At 37.8% G+C, this 18,450-nt stretch overlaps 1 protein-coding gene and 1 long non-coding RNA gene across 52 annotated transcripts in view; one reads left to right on the top strand and one right to left on the bottom strand.

The window, feature by feature from the left end:
• The window catches only part of kiaa1109 (KIAA1109), a 202,070-nt gene that overhangs the window by 183,330 nt on the left and 290 nt on the right, over nucleotides 1-18,450 (top strand). For 50 of the 51 annotated variants that reach the window (XM_021480620.3, XM_073919725.1, XM_073919724.1 and 47 more), the window contains 8 exons: nucleotides 111-300; nucleotides 375-592; nucleotides 3,410-3,661; nucleotides 4,466-4,669; nucleotides 7,404-7,598; nucleotides 7,698-7,832; nucleotides 13,174-13,351; nucleotides 17,697-18,450. The exon at nucleotides 17,697-18,450 is cut by the window's right edge and continues 290 nt beyond it. In XM_021480620.3, the coding sequence (XP_021336295.2) occupies nucleotides 111-300; nucleotides 375-592; nucleotides 3,410-3,661; nucleotides 4,466-4,669; nucleotides 7,404-7,598; nucleotides 7,698-7,832; nucleotides 13,174-13,351; nucleotides 17,697-17,916 (1,592 nt within the window). In that variant the 3' untranslated portion in view covers nucleotides 17,917-18,450. The remainder of the gene's footprint in view (nucleotides 1-110; nucleotides 301-374; nucleotides 593-3,409; nucleotides 3,662-4,465; nucleotides 4,670-7,403; nucleotides 7,599-7,697; nucleotides 7,833-13,173; nucleotides 13,352-17,696) is intronic. The other variant, NM_001145584.1, reaches the window with a different exon arrangement.
• On the bottom strand, nucleotides 111-2,110 carry LOC141377150 (uncharacterized). The gene is made up of 2 exons (XR_012389200.1): nucleotides 721-2,110; nucleotides 111-683 (listed from the first exon to the last, which is right to left on the bottom strand). It is a non-coding gene; the product is annotated as an uncharacterized lncRNA (long non-coding RNA).

The following is an 18,450-nucleotide window of genomic DNA, read 5'->3' on the forward strand; positions in this document are numbered from 1 at the left end:
GACATTGTGTCACCCATTTCATTTAAGTGAAATTTTATCATTCATTTTTTTATTCTATTATAAGACTGTGTTTGGTCTTTCTCATCACTGACTGATTACTGTTCTTCTAGCTCACATTTCAGAACATCCAAACCAGCAGCCCAGTCATAAGATCCAGATCACCATGGGCTCCACAGAGGCACGTCTGGACTACATGGGCTCCAGCATATTGATGGGCATCTTCAGTAACGCTGACCTGCAGCTCCAGGATGAGTGGAAGGTGAATCTATGCACAGCCGAGGCCAGTCTATCTGAGAAAAGGTAAGGCAGAAATCCCCAATAATCACATAAAGGTAACCTAACCATAACTTTAACACACATTCTCTGATCCGCAGTGAGATCTTTGTGCACGGGGACCTGCAGTGGGACATTTTCCAGGTGATCATCTCTCGCTCCACCACTCCTGACCTGATAAAGATCGGCATGAAGCTGCAGGAGTTCTTCACACAGCAGTTTGACACCAGCAAGCGAGCCCTGTCCACCTGGGGCCCGGTGCCCTACATGCCTCCCAAAACACCAGTCATCAACACAGACAAGGCATCTGCTGAACTCTGTAAGTGCACTTATGACCAAAGTCCAGTTTTGTGTATAGGGTCTTGTTTCCACTGAGCGGTATAGTACAGTACAATTCGTAACAGACCACCCTGATCAGGCTATTACACCCTTACCCCCCAATCACACTGGGCGTCAGCAATTATGCTTTCTTTTCACTTTGAATGGGTGATGTCAGGCTTTGCCGAAATGCATTGTGGATCTGTTGGCACCGCTTCAGCTGCGTTGCTCACTGCAGAAAATGGGAATTTCTAAACTTTTCAAACGTCAACGGACGCCTCAGCCTATCTGATTGCTTTATTCAAATACACCAGCTCAGACAGTAGCCGATTGCGGACTTATTTCATTGGCTGACTCTGCTATGATGATCGCGTCAGCCCCAACTTCAGACACTTTTTTTTCAGAACTTTTATAGTTCTGCGTCTAGTGATCGACGTGACCCTTGGTGCATGCCTTGTGCATAGTTTTGCATTTATGTTTCTACATGCTGATTGTCTTGCTCTGCAACAACACTGAAATACTAGCTGGCAAAAGGTTTTTATGTTCAATGTGTCGAGTTTCTTTATGGGTGTTTTGTTTTTTCTGAAAACTACCTTCATGTACAAGTAGCTAAAACTCAGATGTGCAACAACTTTAATCATAAGCTTAATACAAATCAAAAGTTTCCATCTGGAGCTGCTTCACAGGACTCCATTGGGCTCATGGCTCACAGCACCACCCACACAATCCCAGCCACCACGCCGACCAATCACAGAGCTTGCGCTACGCATCGTTGTGAAGTGTAGTTACATTTTTTTGAGAGGTGCGCCCTCAGCCACAGCAAAGGGTATGTGACCGTGCGAAGGCTGCACCGGACTATATGTGTGTGCTTGACGCATTTAGTTGGTAGACGTGGTGTATGCCGGAACGTTGTGTTCTAGGGTTGTTACAGTACCAAAATTTCAGTTTTTGGTACCAATACAAAATGGAAATGAAAATACTCAGTTCTTGGAACCAACTCAAAAACCAATCTAATTAAACAGCGCTCTATTTTTATTAACAAAGCTGAGCAACTTTAAAACATTTTACAATGTAATCCATGTCAAACATGATTGAAAAAGACGAGTTCTTTATAAAGAGAAAGCATAATTCAAGCTTTAGGTTTCAGAAAGTGTTTTACCATAATATGAGTGAAAAAACACAAGTAGTTATAGGAGTAAATTTGTTTATAGTACAAAAAGAAATCATTTCAGAATTTTGTTATAAATAACATACAGAAGACCTATACTGCTCAGACCTTATAAGCCAATACAAATTGAAATGGCTTTTTTAAAATTACTTATACAACAGAGATGTATATACAGTGCTCAGCATAAATAAGAACATTACATTTTGAAAATGAGTATTTTTATCCATTTTTCAGTATAGATAATATACTTTAGTGCAGTTGAACAAAACAATAATAATAAACAGATATATTTGATATTTTATTCACCGAACATCTTTAGAAATAGAAATATAATCCATTTAAATTCAAGTGAAATAAAAAAGCAAAACAAAAAAAGTCAAATAAATATATAAAAATGAAATAAATAAAAAGTAAATAAATAGCGGGACCAGAAGTGGGGAATAAAACCCTGCAGGAACAGAACTAATAAAACAGCGCAGACCTCATGCTGTGTCTCAGTGCTTGTATTGACCTTATTGTTTAATGCAGAAGAGCACTTGTTTTTGCGATTGTTTTAGAACTTCAGATTCAGTCGCCTATGGGAGAAATGACTAGGAAAACTAATTGGCAGAAAACAAACTACTTGCTCTACAAACAAGTGTTTGCATGACTATACATACCAAGTAGAATTAAGGTGCTTTCACACCTTTCAATCGATTTAGTTGTTTCGAAATAGGGATTAAAATTGTTACACTGTTGCTTTTTGCTCTTGGTGGGGTTCGCTTTCACACGGCAAAGTTTCTAAACGGGCCAAAAGAGCTAAAACAAGTCACGTGTGAGTAAACTCTCATCACATTGGTCAGAGTTTCACGGTTTATTTTGCAGCCTCCTGCTCAACTGTAAGGAGGGGTGTTGGTTTGGTGGAGTTTGACAAGGTGCGCGCGACGTGTCTGAGGAGCGAGGAGGGGTGCGGTGGGTAGGGGTGAGAAGGGTGCGCGATGAATTTGAGGGCCGAGAGGGAGACACGCGATTTCTGGGAGATTATCACTCGTTTGTGGGCATCCAGGAGTCTCTGTGCATTTGCGGGAGACTCCCGAAACTTCCGGGAGACTTGGGATGTCTGGAATGCCCTTCCGCCCTACTCATAATTCTCTCTTCATATAGCCGTATGCCTATTACATATCCATAAAACACTGTGATATATAGCCAGGCTTGGATCGTATCGCTTTTTCACTACAATCTATCCGCTCCAGAGTTCGTTTTAATTGAGCCGAGACCACCTCATTCAAGCGATCTCGGATCTATCGTTATAGCGCGGATACAAGCGCGATAGGTGGATTAACATATGCCAAAGGAACTGCGCTTACTGGGCAAACTAGACAGGTTCCAAAACAAAAGTCTAGGTGTGAAACCACACTAATATAATAAGAAAATATAAGTTTGTAACATCAAGCAGCATAACGAGCTGTTTTGTAACGTTTAAAAATAAATAGAAGTGAATAAGACCGGAAATTTTGAGCCAAAAAGTTTCAAATGGCTGCGCCCGCCTACGGTTTACTATTTTGCTGCTACTTAAAGTGAAAATGGAAATAAACTAATTTTTTTACTATACTCAAACTATAGCTTTTACATTTGTATTTAAATAAACATGAATGTTTGTTTTTCTCTCAGATATGGATGCTGCTCATCACAGGCACTGGCCCAATGTGTTGAAGATGGTGGCCGGATGCCACATTTCCCTCTTCCAGATGCCTCTCCCGGAGGATGCCGTGCAGCTGGGTGGCTCTATGAGTCTACATGGAAACCACATGACTCTGGCTTGCTTCCACGGACCCAACTTTCGCTCCAAGTCCTGGGTGTTGTTCCATCTGGAAGAGCCCAACATCGCCTTCTGGACTGAAGCACAGAAGATCTGGGAGGATGGTACAGATGCAGTGCTGCTGTTTTATCATTCCCTTGAAATAAAAGATATTTTATTGAAATAAAAGATCCCAAGATAATTGAAATTAAAGATCCCCTTCCTTCTAGGGTTTCTTTTGAACTCTAGAAAATGATTATTTTCTAGGGTTCAAAATTTATACAGATCTGACATTTTTCCTTCATACTTCTGTTGGAATGGGTTCGAAGTTGGCATTGAATTTCACTTGAAATGGTATTAAATTTGGAGGATCCCGGGGGTACCCTGTTTACTGAACAGATTCCAATATCCGCATTTAAAAAAATGATGTGATTTTGTCATAAGACATCATGTGATGATAAAAATGTGTTTGAATGGACAAACCAGCAGGCTGAGCACATTGTAAAACATCTGAAATGTATTTTTGGTCATTCTAAAATGCCTTAACTGTTCCAGTATTAGTGCTATTATATTATAAATGACCTCCAGAACTGTCAAGAGCATCTGTGCTCTGTGTCTGATGCCTTCAAACACCACCACGTGTTCATTGTGTGTTGGCATTGTCTTCTGAGGTGAAAGTAATTTATTAAATAAAGAAAAGATTGACGCAGATTCTTCTACCTCAGCAAATTCCATGTTTACTTTTGATGTTTGGCACCAGTTAATCAGGAAGTGACGATTTTGTTCTCTTTGACTCATTCGATGTAAACGCTGCTTTATTCGCACAACTTTTAGGCGATATTGCAGTTTTGAGCATAAATTTAATTTGCATCTTTAGTTGGAAACATTGCTTTTGTGACTTAACAATTATATATATTTTTTTCCTCTAGGCTGCAGTGATGATTCTACATATATAGTTCAAACCCTGGACTTTCACCTTGGGCATAATACCATGGTCACCAAGCCTTGCGGTGCTCTGGAGAGCCCAATGGCAACCATCACTAAGGTCACCCGCCGTCGGCATGAAAACCCCCCGCATGGAGTGGCTACGGTCAAAGAGTGGTTCAACTATGTCACTGCCATGAGGAACGAAGGTAAGTGTTACACCTTTAGTTGCTCTGTTCTAAAATGTAGTAAGCTGCTCTGCTGTTTGTTGCCTTCATAGACAGAAGCCTGCTATGGGAATTGAGCCTCAGTAGTGACTTGGTAATTCTGCAAACAGTGCTCCTCACCTAGGGGTGTAGTAGTATATTGGTGTTGATGATAGCCATGATGTTTTAATAAAAAGAATTTTATATATTGATATAAGCGCTACATATGATAATATTGTAAATTACTGAGCACTACTAACTGGTCAACATTTGTAGCAACAGTAGCTGGTTGATATGTGCTAAAAATGAATAAACTTCCTCTGCTTTGGGTTGGATCTAAATAAATAAGTTTTGCATTGATGTATGGTTTGTTGTTATAAGTATATATTTTTTAACTATTTGAATATCTGGAAACTGAGGGCTCAAAAAAATCGAAATACTGAGAAAATCGCCTAAAGTTGTTTAAATGAAGTGCTTAATCTCTATTACTAATCAACAATGACGTTTTGGTTGGCTCAATAGCCTAGTGTTTAGCATGCCAACATATGATGCAGTAGCACGTCAGGGCGTCCCGAGTTCGTTTCCCGGCTCGAGGACATTTTCCAACCTTACCGGCAGCTAGCTCTCTGCAACTCTCACATGGTCGCCCACTGAAGCTAAGCAGGGCTGCGCCCGGTCAGTACCTGGATGGGAGACCACATGGGAAAACTAGGTTGCTGCCGGAAGTGGTGTTAGTGAGGCCAGCAGGGGGCACCCAACCTGCGGTCTGTGTGGGTCCTAATGCCCCAGTATAGTCTTTCAGATGAGACGTTAAACCTCATCCCAGGATGTCCTTCGAAAAAGAGTTGGGATTTAACCCCGGCATCCTGGCCAAATCTGCCCACTGGCCTCAGTCCATCATGGCCTCCTAACCATCCCCATATTCCAATTGGCTTCATCACTGTCTCCTCTCCACCAATCAGCTGGTGTGCGGTCTGGCGCAAAATGGCTGCCGTCTCGTCATCCAGGTGGATGCTGCACACTGGTGGTGGATAAGGAGACCTCCCCCATTGTGTAAAGCTTTGAGTGCCCAGAAAAGCGCTATATAAATGTGAGGAATTATTATTATTATTATAACCCTAGCGCCCTCTCTGTCTCCAACTTTACTTTTCTGTTTCATTCCTGTCCTATCTAATAAAGGCAAAAAGGCCAAAAATAAATCGAATTGATATATTTACAGTAGGACATTTCTAAATGTCTTCATGAAGCATGATCTTTACTTAATGTTCTAGTGATTTTGGCCCAAAACAAAAATTTGACATTTTGACCCATACACAATGTATCTTGGGCTATTCCTACAAATATACAAATACAACGTAAGACTTCCAGGGTTACATATTATATATAATTGGCATTAAAATTTTTTTATTTTTTTTTTATCTAACTTTGAATGTATTATTGAATGAATCATGTATTAAAGTTGATTTGAGTAGTTTCTAGGCAGTTGCTAATATAAATTAGCATGATTCTACTTTGAATTAGCGTGTTGCTAGTATGTTTATAGGATGAATTAGCATGTTGCTAGTATGATTTGTATGTCTCTAGTATGTATTGGGATGTTGTTAGTATGTATGTAAAGTCAATAGCAATTTTGTTTAATGGAAGTCTTTGGGACAGTTGCTAGGGTGCCGTAAGTGGTTGCTAGGATGTGGCTAATAAGTTGAAAGGTCGTCAGTGATTGGTAGTCTGAGTTAAATGAGCATAACCTAAAGTTTGTATGACAGTCTGGTGCAAAGTTAGGTCAGAAAGTTTGGCCTAATGTTGAGTCAATGGGATTTTTCTAATCTTTCTGGGTCAGTTTTGGCAAAACTGTAATTCAGATCAGTTGGAAAAGATTTAGCAACTTAATTCAGTATGTTTTGGAGGTTTAGAGTTAGTTTGGTGATTGTAGTATAAACAGTCTAGGAGGAGATGCATTCTTAAAATAGTCTAAGAAGATGAAGATGACGAAAGAATAATAGGTTTAGAGCTGCACGATTCTGGCTAAAATGAGAATCGCAATTTTTTTATTTTTTTTTGCTTAAAATAAAGATCACGGTTTTCTCTCGATTCTGTAGATGTAAAACAAAGCTTAATATGAATCGGCAATTGTTCTTGTTTTTTCTCAAACGTATGGTAAAGCAACAATAGTAATATTATGTTTAGGTCTACTGGTTTCTATAAATAATTCTATTCTACTTCTAATTATAATTCTGATGTTGAATTACATTTAAGATATAGGCCCATGCTTGCAATCTGTCATTGACAACATTATTAGACCATTTTATTCACTGGTAAAATCAACATTATGTAGACTAGAGTAGTTATACTGACACTGTAAACATTTACTTTCATGCACAACTGTGTGTTCGCTATGAAAGAAAAAGCATATCAAATGCTTATCGCAATCATAACTCTAAAATGCGATATGATTATTTAAATGATGTGCACGCTTTCGTTTTCATTTTCACTGCTAAGTGCTGTTCATACTTTGCACGTGACTAAAGAAGACGCTCTAAAGTAAAGTAGACACGCTAAAGTAAAGTAGGGCGCGCGTCTGCCCTCTCTGTGGTAACAGCTCACAGTCAGCAGCTCACGTCACGTGTGATTTCCCAGCCGGGAATACAGCATTATATGAAGACAAAAATCTTGTCTTTTTTTATGTGAAAGGAAGGGTTGCCAATTTGTCTTGAAATAACCCTCTGCTTTCCTCTGTCAGAGCTAAATTTGCTGCGTAATGTGGATGCAAACAACTCTGAGAGCGGCGCAGCAGCAAAGAGCTCCAGCCTTCTGAGCGGCTTCAGGGGCTCTTCCAGCTACAACCACGAAACCGAGACCATCTTCGCCCTTCCCAAAATGCAGCTCCAGTTCAAGTCCATCCATGTACAAGACCCAGAGGAACCTTCGCTCAGTGGTACAAACTGACCCATTTTCATAGTCTGCTAATGTTGCTAGATGCTCTGACCTTTGCATTGTGACACTGAGTGCTGTGAATTCACTGACCCTGTTGCAGATGCCAACAGCAAACCCAAAGTGGAGTGCAGTGTGGTGACCGAGTTCACCGATCACATCTGCGTCACCATGGATGCAGAGCTCATTATGTTCCTGCATGACCTGGTGTCGGCGTACCTGAAGGAAAAAGAGAAAGGTGAGATGATCACGTTAAGGTTCACTCCATTTTCAGTATCAGTAACACTAGACATGTTACAATTGAGAAGATAAATTGTGAATTGAATTGTGCCCAATGGAAGCATGTATTGCTCATATATTGCAAAAAATATCATGAGGCAGCTTTTCATGCAGTCTGAAAAATTAATATTTTGCCAATCCACAATGGAAAACTTTTTTTCATTTATAGGTCACATGGCATACACAAAAAGTAGTTTGATCATTTTTAAACATGTGTTAAGAGAAAACAGACCTAGAGTCAGAGATTCAATCAATCAAGATACAGTAGTTTGCAGTTCCATGAGCAGAAACCAGCTTCTCACACTGTAGCTGCGTCCCAAATGGCACATTATACACTATGCACTTATGCATTTACGCAATCAACAGCGTAGCATATGAATGTAGTGTAATCCTATATGGAACACCAATGTTTTTTTACTTAGCGGAAATGTAAACCGTTTCGCAGATGACATTTGACGGTTGCCAAATTAGTAAAACAAATGACCAAACAATCAAATAATACCTGCCGTGATTATAACTGCGTTCACCATCGGGAGGTGCTATAATCACTCTTGTAGGAGAATTTTGCCTTCACAATCCAAAATAAATAAAGAATTTCAACATCAGTGCCGATAGCTCTGCCCCTTCTGCTACATGAGCAAAGCATCAGCTGTTGAGTGTGTGAAGTGTGCAACAATTCACAATCATTTTACCAGTTCAATAAGTGCATCTTCTATGTAATTAAAGTGCACCTATTCTTGTTAGAGTTTTCAGTGTAAACGCACTTCTTGCACAGTTTATACTACAAAATGATGTAGAATAGTGCATAAGTTTGTGATTAGGGGCGTATTTTGTTAGGGTTTGGTTGATAGACAATGCCATCGTCCATCACGATAGACATCACAATGCTGAGCCAGTATTTTAGAACGAAAACTGGCGTTTCATCTAACATTTCTGAAAAGCCCTAATTTCACACTATATCACTGAAAACGCACATTACGTGACCACACACTTGCACACACTCACTCTGTCATGCACTTTAGCATATGCGGACATCTGAGCTCCAGGCAGTCAGCACAAAACCCCAGAGAGCAGTGCACATCGGACAGTTTATCAAGGATGCGGAAAAAGTGATTGACTTACTTTTATTCATTAATGATTTCGTTTAGGGTTAAAACAAAGACCATGCGGGTCAGGTAGTTGAAATGATAGGCTACAGATAATTAATGTTATGAGTTCATTAATTATTCATAAATAATTAATTCACCGGCTCCTACAAAGGAGGTACTATCGTCCATCGCAATGTTTTACATTAGACATCGTACGATGCCAAATTGGTCAACAGTGCCCAACCATACACCTTGTGTTCGTAGGCCGCTCTGTCTAAAATCCAAAAATCAACAACAATTATACTCTAACATAACGTCACTGACTACGTGACACATCTCAGGTAGAAAGATTCTGGTTGGTGGAAACATAGATAAACTTAGATAATCTCAGCATGTGTGTAAACTTAGCAAAATCTTAATGATTACTCGGGAAACAAGCAAACAAAGGTCAGACATAATATTTCTGTGGTCAGGATAACCAGAGAGGCGAGATTCAATCTTTTAGTATTTTCAGATGAAGAAAACACACACTATACTGGTCGAAAGTTTGGGGTCAGTTTCTTTTTTTCATGTTTTTTTTTTTTTTAATGATTCTGTTCATCAAGGCGGCGTTTATTGAATGTAAAAAAAAAATTGTTGAATTGTTGAATATTTATTAAAATGTTAAATAAGTGCTTTCATATTGTATGTATTTACATACAAATTATTACTCCAGTCATTACTTTTATTACTATTATCATTTATAAAAATAATAATAATAATATAAAAAATAATAATAAATAAGACACGTATATGTTGATAATAAATTTGGCTCATTTAGTCAGTTAAATATGATCTGAGATTTTAGATATTTACAAATAAGAGATTTTACTAGGAAAAAAATTCCTGGTTTTGAAAATATAACCAAACACCAGACACTTGAAAATATAACAAAACACAACCCAATAGAAAAAGGTACTGTCTCTTTTTTATTGCTTATTATTAAATCAGATTAATTCAAACACTGATAAAATTAGGAAAGAGTGGGGGAAGGAGCTCAATACAGAGATATCAGATGAGTCATGGGAAGATTATTTTTCAAAAATGCATGATTGTTCTATATTGATACAAGACACAGACTGATTCAATTTAAAGTTATCCACTGACTTCATTATTCAAAAGTAAAATTACATAAGAGTTTCCTAAATGTATCTTTATTGTGCATTAAATGCAAAAACTTTAAAGGTACATTGACTCGCTCATTCTGGTCATGTGATAAAATTAGTTCATTTTGGCAGAACGTTTTTAATTTTATCTGAAGTATACAGGATTGATCTGTCACCAGAGCTAAAATTAGGTATTTTTGGAGACACCTCAGAAATAGAAGAAAAATTTATGTCTATCTAACACAGATAAAGTTCCTCTTACAATGGAATTATTTATAACAATGAACTCTTTAACAAAAAGTAAAATCAACAATGTAACATGTTATCTCATCTTTACTTGACATGAGAGTTCCCAATGACCTCTTGACCTGTGTTTAAGATCCTAAGAACAGAAAGACTTGGCAAACAGAAAATAGTGCACAAAGAGCATCCTATTCCAGTTTTACTCATAGAAAAGGTTGCTGAGATGATTATTAGGTAATGGTTAACTTTATTTCATGATAAAAATCACTGCAGAGATTTAGTTATTATTAAATATTTAAGGATACATGTTAAACTATACAGTCCACTCCTTCAAATGTTTGCACCAAAAGTTGCTTATTAAACTGATTAAAGGCTTTATAAATTTCAATATTAAGATTCCAAGCAGCAGAGAAATGCCATCATTTACCTATACTTAGAGGCAGGGCAGACGTGAATGCGAGGGGCTTTGACAAGCCATGGCAAATCTTACAGTCTACATGGAAAACCTTAAAGCCGAAGTATTTTCCAGAGAAGAGAAAACTTTCACTGATGGGAAAAGTGTATTTTGATCAAGTGGAAATGTTTTACAAGATGAGTCTTTAGGACTGCACTCACACAGTTTCAATTTGAATTTACTAGAACCTCTATGTGAAGCTGCTTTGACACAATCTATGTTGTAAAAGCGCTGTAGAAATAAAGATGAATTGAATTGAATATGTTCTGGCTTTATTTACTTAAGTCTTTAATTGTTCAAATCATAAATCATATTAATCACATTTAATTGCATGACACTTGTTAATAGAATTGTCATTCACAATACATTGGTAACACTTTAGTTTAAGTACCATTAACTTATGGCTTTTTGGTTATTATCCGTCTATTATTAAAATATTGTCTATTTATTGATATTTATAAAGTATTCTCTTGTTCTACATTCCTAATCCTACACAATAGCTAAACCCAACTTTGTCGTTAATAAGCAGCAAATTAGAAGTTTATTGAGCTAAAAGTCTAGTTAATGATTTGGTAATAGCAAGAACTGTGCCTTAAAGGGATAGTTCACCCAAAACTGAACATTCTGTCATCATTTACTCATCCTTCACTTGTTTCAAACCTGTTTGACTTTCTTTCTTCTGTTGAACACAAAAGTTATTTTGAAGAAAGCTGTCAATCTGTAAGCGTTGATTTCCTTAGCCCCTGTTTACGGTGGGATTTGGGAGTTAACGCTTCCCACTGACCTTTAGAAGTTGCGTTGCCTCTATTGCTCGTTGCAGAAGTTTAAAAACTTTCAAAAAACATTCAACCGGGGCGTCATTCAATCAAATCATTTTATGTAAATGCTATTGCAGACACTAACCAATCACATTAGTGCAGTAGCAGAGAAAGTGGTATGTCATTACAGAATAAACACTCAATATCATAGTTGGTTGACTCACCATTTGACTTCTTTATACCTTGTTTACAAATTGTCAGCGTTAGAGCCCTGCATGGGCCCTAAATAAAAGCCCTAGTCCAGCCCTGGCCTGAGACGCACAGGCTGTAGCTCGGCCCTTGTCCGCCAGCTAATCAAATTTTTTGGCTTTACTTCACCTCAGATGTTATTTGTTCTTCTATTTTATCTAGATTACTGACCTTCAAAAATGTATATGAAAACTAAGCGGCAAACTATACCACATTTGTTTAAAAATATATATTTTCCAAGACAAATATATGAATTTTATTTTTTTGAGTAAAATTGCTTTAATATGTAATAATTTTAAAGATTACGTCTTGAGCGCCTGATTTCTCCTTGTTGCTAATGTGCTTTTAATTCAGATTTCAAAGAAACTATATTAATATTAAAAAGAAAAAAGAATTATGTCAACGAATGCCTTTAAATAATGTAGCCTTTGACAGAAAGCATCAGTGTTTCTTGAGATTGAAATAAGAATACGCAATTATGAGGCGGGGGGGGTGCTGGGTTTGTGCATAATTGGAATAAAATCCTACAGGCGGCCATAGACTTACAAGTTGTGCATAACCAGTCGGCTTAAAGTTGTCACTATTTAAGAAGTTGACCAGAATTTTGTCCTTCCTTTAGTTCGCCATAGGCAATTTCACCGGCGCTTCCGGACCGCACGCAATCAAAGTTTTTTTCTAATGCAACCCAACCCAATATGCATGCTAGCTATGATGAAAAAATTGGCCCGAAGCCTGGCCCGAGGGGCATAAAGTAGTTAAGCCACGTCTGGCTCTGGCTCAAATGCAGGGCTCTAGTCAGTGTTAACGCTTCCCAGTGACTTTGAATGGAGTGATGTCAATCATTGTCAAACTAAATTGTGAGTTTGTTGAGTCGTGTTGCCTTGCTGCAAAAATATTGTGCAAATAGTAGTGCAGAGGCTAGCCAGTCATGTCCGTACAGTGCCAGAGAATAACGACATTTAAAAATGGAAGAAAAGCTTAGTAATAGATGTGATTGGCTGTCGTCACTATGACGATTACGTCAGTGTAAGCTTCAGAAACACCCTCCGTCATGTGTTGACGCCGATGGCCTATAAGAACAGGGCATTTGTATTTGTTTTTAACACTATGAAAGTCAACGGTTACAGGGTTTTTTTTAGGTTTCTTCAGAATACCTTCTTTTGTGTTCAACAGAGCTCATAAAGGTTTAGAAGCACTTGAGGTTGAGTAGTAAATTTCCATTTTTTTGGGTGAACTATTCCTTTAAAATAAACTCATTCATCATAAATTATTTTTGTGACCCTTAGAAAATATCACAATAGTTTGTGTTTAATTGTGTAATAGAAACAGTCCTACTTTAGTGAAGTGTGTGTTTTTGTCGCAGCACTCTTTGCACCGCGCATGTTTGCATCTCGGCCTGGCCAGAAGAGCCCAACAACGCAGCAGGATGAGCCATCATCTGACAAGAAGGAGGAGAGAGAGAAAGAAGAAGGAGTGAACTACACCACAGTGGACTGGAGAGAGTTCCTCTGCAACACGTGGCATCTGGAGCCCACACTACGGTAACACTGCAGTCACATGACCTCAACATTTAGCACATGTTTAACACACCATTTGATACTTTAAGAATTTTGTAAAATGTTGGAAAAAACATAATAATAATAGTAATAGTATGCTACGTATGTCAATGGATGCATTCTGATTTGTCGTCTTTGATGTATTAAGATTGATGAGGTAGACACCTCTGTCATGGCTGCTCAATACTTGAACTATTTTAGGCGTGATGAATTACATATTTAAAAATAATCTTATTATCTGCGTTATTTCAGTTTTTATTTAGATACAGTCCAAGTTATCATTCCTCAGTATATGCGTCTGAATAGTGCACGAAAGTCCTAATATTGTGTGTGCGCACATTCTGCTGTGATTGCTTAGTGGAGCAACGTTGATTTGTCCCCGAACTTGATCAAAAACCTTAATCATTCAGTGAGTTTAGACTGAGTGTTTATGTCACAAGAGTGTAAAACAGAGGTGAACTTTCTCACAATATACCGTGTACAGTTTGTTGGTGGTATGATGAAAGAAATTCTATGCCACGTTTAAATGTCTTATGAAATAGTTCTGTTAGATCCATGTCCATAAACCTATTTAACAGAATCTATCCCTGTAAAGCTTTTTTCTTCACTCTTTAGATATAAAGTTTTCCTTTTTTTTATCAGAAATAGCTATGCTATAGGCTAAACTAATAGCTGAGACACCATGTATTTAATAAAATAATGAATGTAAATAATTTTAATAATAATAAATGCTTTGTTTTGTCGATATTGCCTAATGTAGAGGATTCATTTCAATTTATAGGGTCTTATAAAGTCTTCAATTTGATTGTAAAAAATGTGCAGCAACCCTTGCTGTTCATGAAGTTAGGGAGTATTTGCAGTAGGCTATCCAAAATGTGCCTGTGCACGTTTGACCCCCATATCCTGGTTCATTTTACATTTGCTCCTTGCTCCTTGGCATTTTTATTTTTTTTATATACTTTTAAGACTATAACATGAACAAAATATATACACAAAACCCATCCTTAATGAAAGATAACAAGCTGACAAAAAGTATAAATAACAGAATTCAGTAGGATTGATGTAGGCTAACCATAATGTGACATTTATTTAAAGAAATGTCTTTAGGCCAGTTAGACAAAAACAAAAAAAAACTACATTTAAAGCAAATTTTTGATACAAAAACATTAAAGGATACAATTTGCTCCCCCTACAAATACAGGTCTAAAAGGTCACACAGCGTCAAAATCAGTGGATCTGTTCAGCAAAAGATTTGTCCATGTGTCACTGTCTCCCAAACTACTAAACTACTGTGTCCCAAACTTATTAAAATAATGCAAAACAATATGACTAAAGCAATCTCTGTTGTGCTGAGCGAAAGCGCTGCTCTTCCTGCTGAACAGTCACATCATTGATGACGAAAGTTAAAATGGTTCGGAAAGTAAAAATGCAGTGTGATTGTGAGTGTGAGCTGTCGGGCTGGGGTGAGAGGAGGCAATCGCATCAGGGCTCAGTTCAAGGCAATCTTGCCTAGTGTGAGTACACCCTTAAAGGGGTGGTCCAAAAAGGTGAAGTGTATTTTTTAAGACTTGGTTGTGTTTATAAGATGCAAAGCAATGTGTGCTCATGCTTCATTTGTAGAAAATTTTCATATATCTTACTTAGATTATATGCAGCTACTCAGCTAATGAAAACGACTGTCACATTTCCTAGTTCCTCTGAAAGGCCCGCACTGAAGAGGCTCTGATTGGTCAGCTAACATAACGTGCTGTCATGGATTGGCTCCACATCACCTAGAAAAGCATCACGCCCCTACAAGCATGCACTTTTGTGCTGTGTAAATACTGTCAGTCAGAGTAGTTGTTAGCCATATCAGTTTGAGCCTGAATCAGACAGAAGATGATAAAGAGGACAAAGCTGAACATCACTCCTGCTCTCTGAAATACATTTGACAAGTGTCTTTCACATATATTCGGAATAAGCATGTGTAAGTAAAATGAAACGTTCACAAAGCTTTTGTGAGTTTGTTATTTGAGATGTAGAACGCAGGGAATATGGCCGCATAGAGAGACATTGCACGTGCTGCTGAAGATTGTGGGTGTTTACAAAGGGTTGACAGATAAATATGAATTTGTTGCTATATTGTTACCAGCGCCAAACAGCATTTCCCATGGGCATTGCTAGGCCTATTTAGGGGAGCTGTAGCCCCCCTATTTTTTGTACTCAGCCCCCCTAAAACTTTTGCGATTAGCTCATAAACTATACACTAAATGATCGCCTCAGTCCTCTTTACATTTGATAAGAAAAGGGTGTTTTTCATTTGATCAGCAAAACACAGCCGTGGACAGCGAGAAAGCCAGGTGTGTGTTTATTGTTAATTTGTTATAATATCTGCTTATTTGCAGTTCTTTGATATAGATAACCTTGTATCACCTGTATCTCAATGTCACGGAGGAGCAGTGGGGTTTTCTCGGAGTTTACCTCATCAGCACAGCTGTTTCCACTAAAATGCAAACAATGTCTTAACAAACATTTCGCTGTTTTTATTTTTAAAATGAACTACCAATTTTAAACACTCTACAGTTTGTGTGGCATTTACTATACTGTACAGTCTTGCACTGAAAGGATTAAACACAGAGACAGAAGCACTTAGAGAATGTACTCATTTATACTGTCACTGACAGAGATGGAAACATCAAGTGTTGTCTAGTATTTAAAAAAAAACTTATTTATTATTATGCGGCCGCAAAATCACACATGATGTGAGCTGACCATGAGCTGTTACTACAGAGGGCGGAATAAGATAGACGCGTGCGTATGGCAAGCCGTTTTAGCATTTAAACCTTTGTTCTGACTATCCATAAATATATTTAGAGATATCGCTAATTATATTTTGACTAGTCATAATTATAATTCGACTAGTCAGAATGACAGTTAGAGATATCTGCAATTACAATTGTACTAGTACGAAATCAGATTGGAGATATCTGCAAATATATTATGACTATTCATATTCCTCCATTGACTTTCATTGAAAAATATTTGCAGATATCTCTAAATGAGTTTTGACTAGTCACAATTGTAATTAGAGATATTTCTAAATGAATTTAATTAAATATGAATTAAATACCTGGAAATGTGGATTTTTTTTTTTTTTTGCACACACAAAAAACGCAAGTGACCAAGCAAAGCCTTTAGCTCTTACTGTTAAATTCAATTGAATAGAAAGCTTATTTTTTTTGCACCTTTACTTAAATTGTTCCTTAATTTTGTCTCTGTCATTTCTGTCATGTTTTTAAATTGTTTTATTTTCCAGAGACAGGCCTGTTTAATTTATTTTCTTAAAGAAGGTTCAGTTTAACAAGTTGAAACAAACGAAATACATAAAAAATAGTTTACTTGGTAAAATTTGCATTTCAGTTTAATTTTCAATTTTTATTCCAAATATCGTGATACATATCGAATCGTGAACATTATATCGTGATACACATCGTATCGTGAGCTGAGTGTATTGTTACACCCCTAATGGAAAGTGATTTTTACTACAGTAAACAGGGGTGTTGAGTCTATGGCTTGTTCAGAACTCAAATGGCTGCACCTGTCTATGTAATACAGTGGAATACTAGTATACAACCCTACCATATTAAACAAACATTTTAAATGTGAGGAGCTGAGCTCCCCTAAAATAAAAATCCTAAAATCGCACCTGGCATTTCCCATTGTTTACATCCTTGCTACAACATACCGTTAACGTTAGTACCTGTGGATGTCATAGATCAGTTTTAGAAATAAAAACACTTACAGGTGGTGGCTCACAAGTTTTTAGCCGGATCCCACACTGAACTAGGAGCGGTTTTGGAAGCTTCTTTGTCAAATACTAGCTATATATGTTTTATAGTTCTCTGGAACATACTTGAAATTGAACTGTAAACACTTCTCTCTTTGTGTTGTGTCTTTTGTAAGCCCAAATACAGAAACACAGTAAGCTCTGTGGAAATAGCAGTATTTGGATGGCATTTTAGCTTTCTCTGCTACATTACAGCACCTCTGGTCATGCCCCTTTTGCTGCGTAATGTGTATGCCTGTGGTGATTGTGCGTAATCTGAAGCGTTTGTGATCTCACTGTATTTTTTTGTAGTCCCCAAACTTTGTTCGCTGTTGGCTTTGCTAAGCTAACTCTGTTAAAGCCAATGTCTCCCTTTGCATTAAACATTGAGCGTCTTACATTCAGAGATGTTGTTTTTGTTTACACAGCCACATTACACATCAATTAAAGTTTAAAATATGATATCGTGTTGGACCAGCCCTTAAAAGTCAGTAGTGAACTCATTTGATGCGTTGATTGTTTCAGGTTGATCTCTTGGACGGGTCGTAAGATCGATCCAGTAGGAGTGGACTACATTCTGCAGAAGCTGGGTTTCCATCACGCCAGAACCACAATCCCCAAGTGGCTGCAACGAGGAGTGATGGACCCTCTGGATAAAGTCCTGTCTGTTCTCATTAAGAAACTGGGCACGGCTCTGCAGGACGAGAGGGAGAAGAAAGGGCAAAGAGACAAAGACGAGCATTAACTTCAAAGTATTCATACATTTCCGCTATCTGGAGCCATTTTCCTTTCTTTTCTTGTCTGAAACCACTGGATCTGTTGCGTTCTACTGTACAGCACACATTAACACTGCTACTCTGTGTGAACGTTTTGCTCGGGCTCATTGCGTTCAGACGACTTAAAGTGTTCCTTTTTGATCTTGTTTGATTTTATACATTTTAAATTTGCTGCTGAACGTCATCGGGACTTTTAACATGCACTTATAAATCACTGACACTAACAGACGGCGCGCAGTGATCTTGAAGCTACAGTATATACAGGTTTACATGAGGAGCGTCCTGTGTTGTTTCTCTGAGGTGAATATTGCCAATCTAGACTTTTTAAAGCCGTTTTAGTGAACGTTTTTAGAGCGCCGGTGACGTGTTTCTTCTTTCAGCCAGCGGTGGAAGAGAGTAAACATCCCGAAGCCTAATTATTCCTTTGAGAGTGACCAAATTTTTTCTGATGCCTGCTTAGCAACAAGTTTTTGAGGAGGGGTGATGCAGTGTGAAAAACGCCT

This window comes from Danio rerio, chromosome 13, assembly GCF_049306965.1.
Source record: "Danio rerio strain Tuebingen ecotype United States chromosome 13, GRCz12tu, whole genome shotgun sequence".
NCBI lineage: Eukaryota > Metazoa > Chordata > Actinopteri > Cypriniformes > Danionidae > Danio > Danio rerio.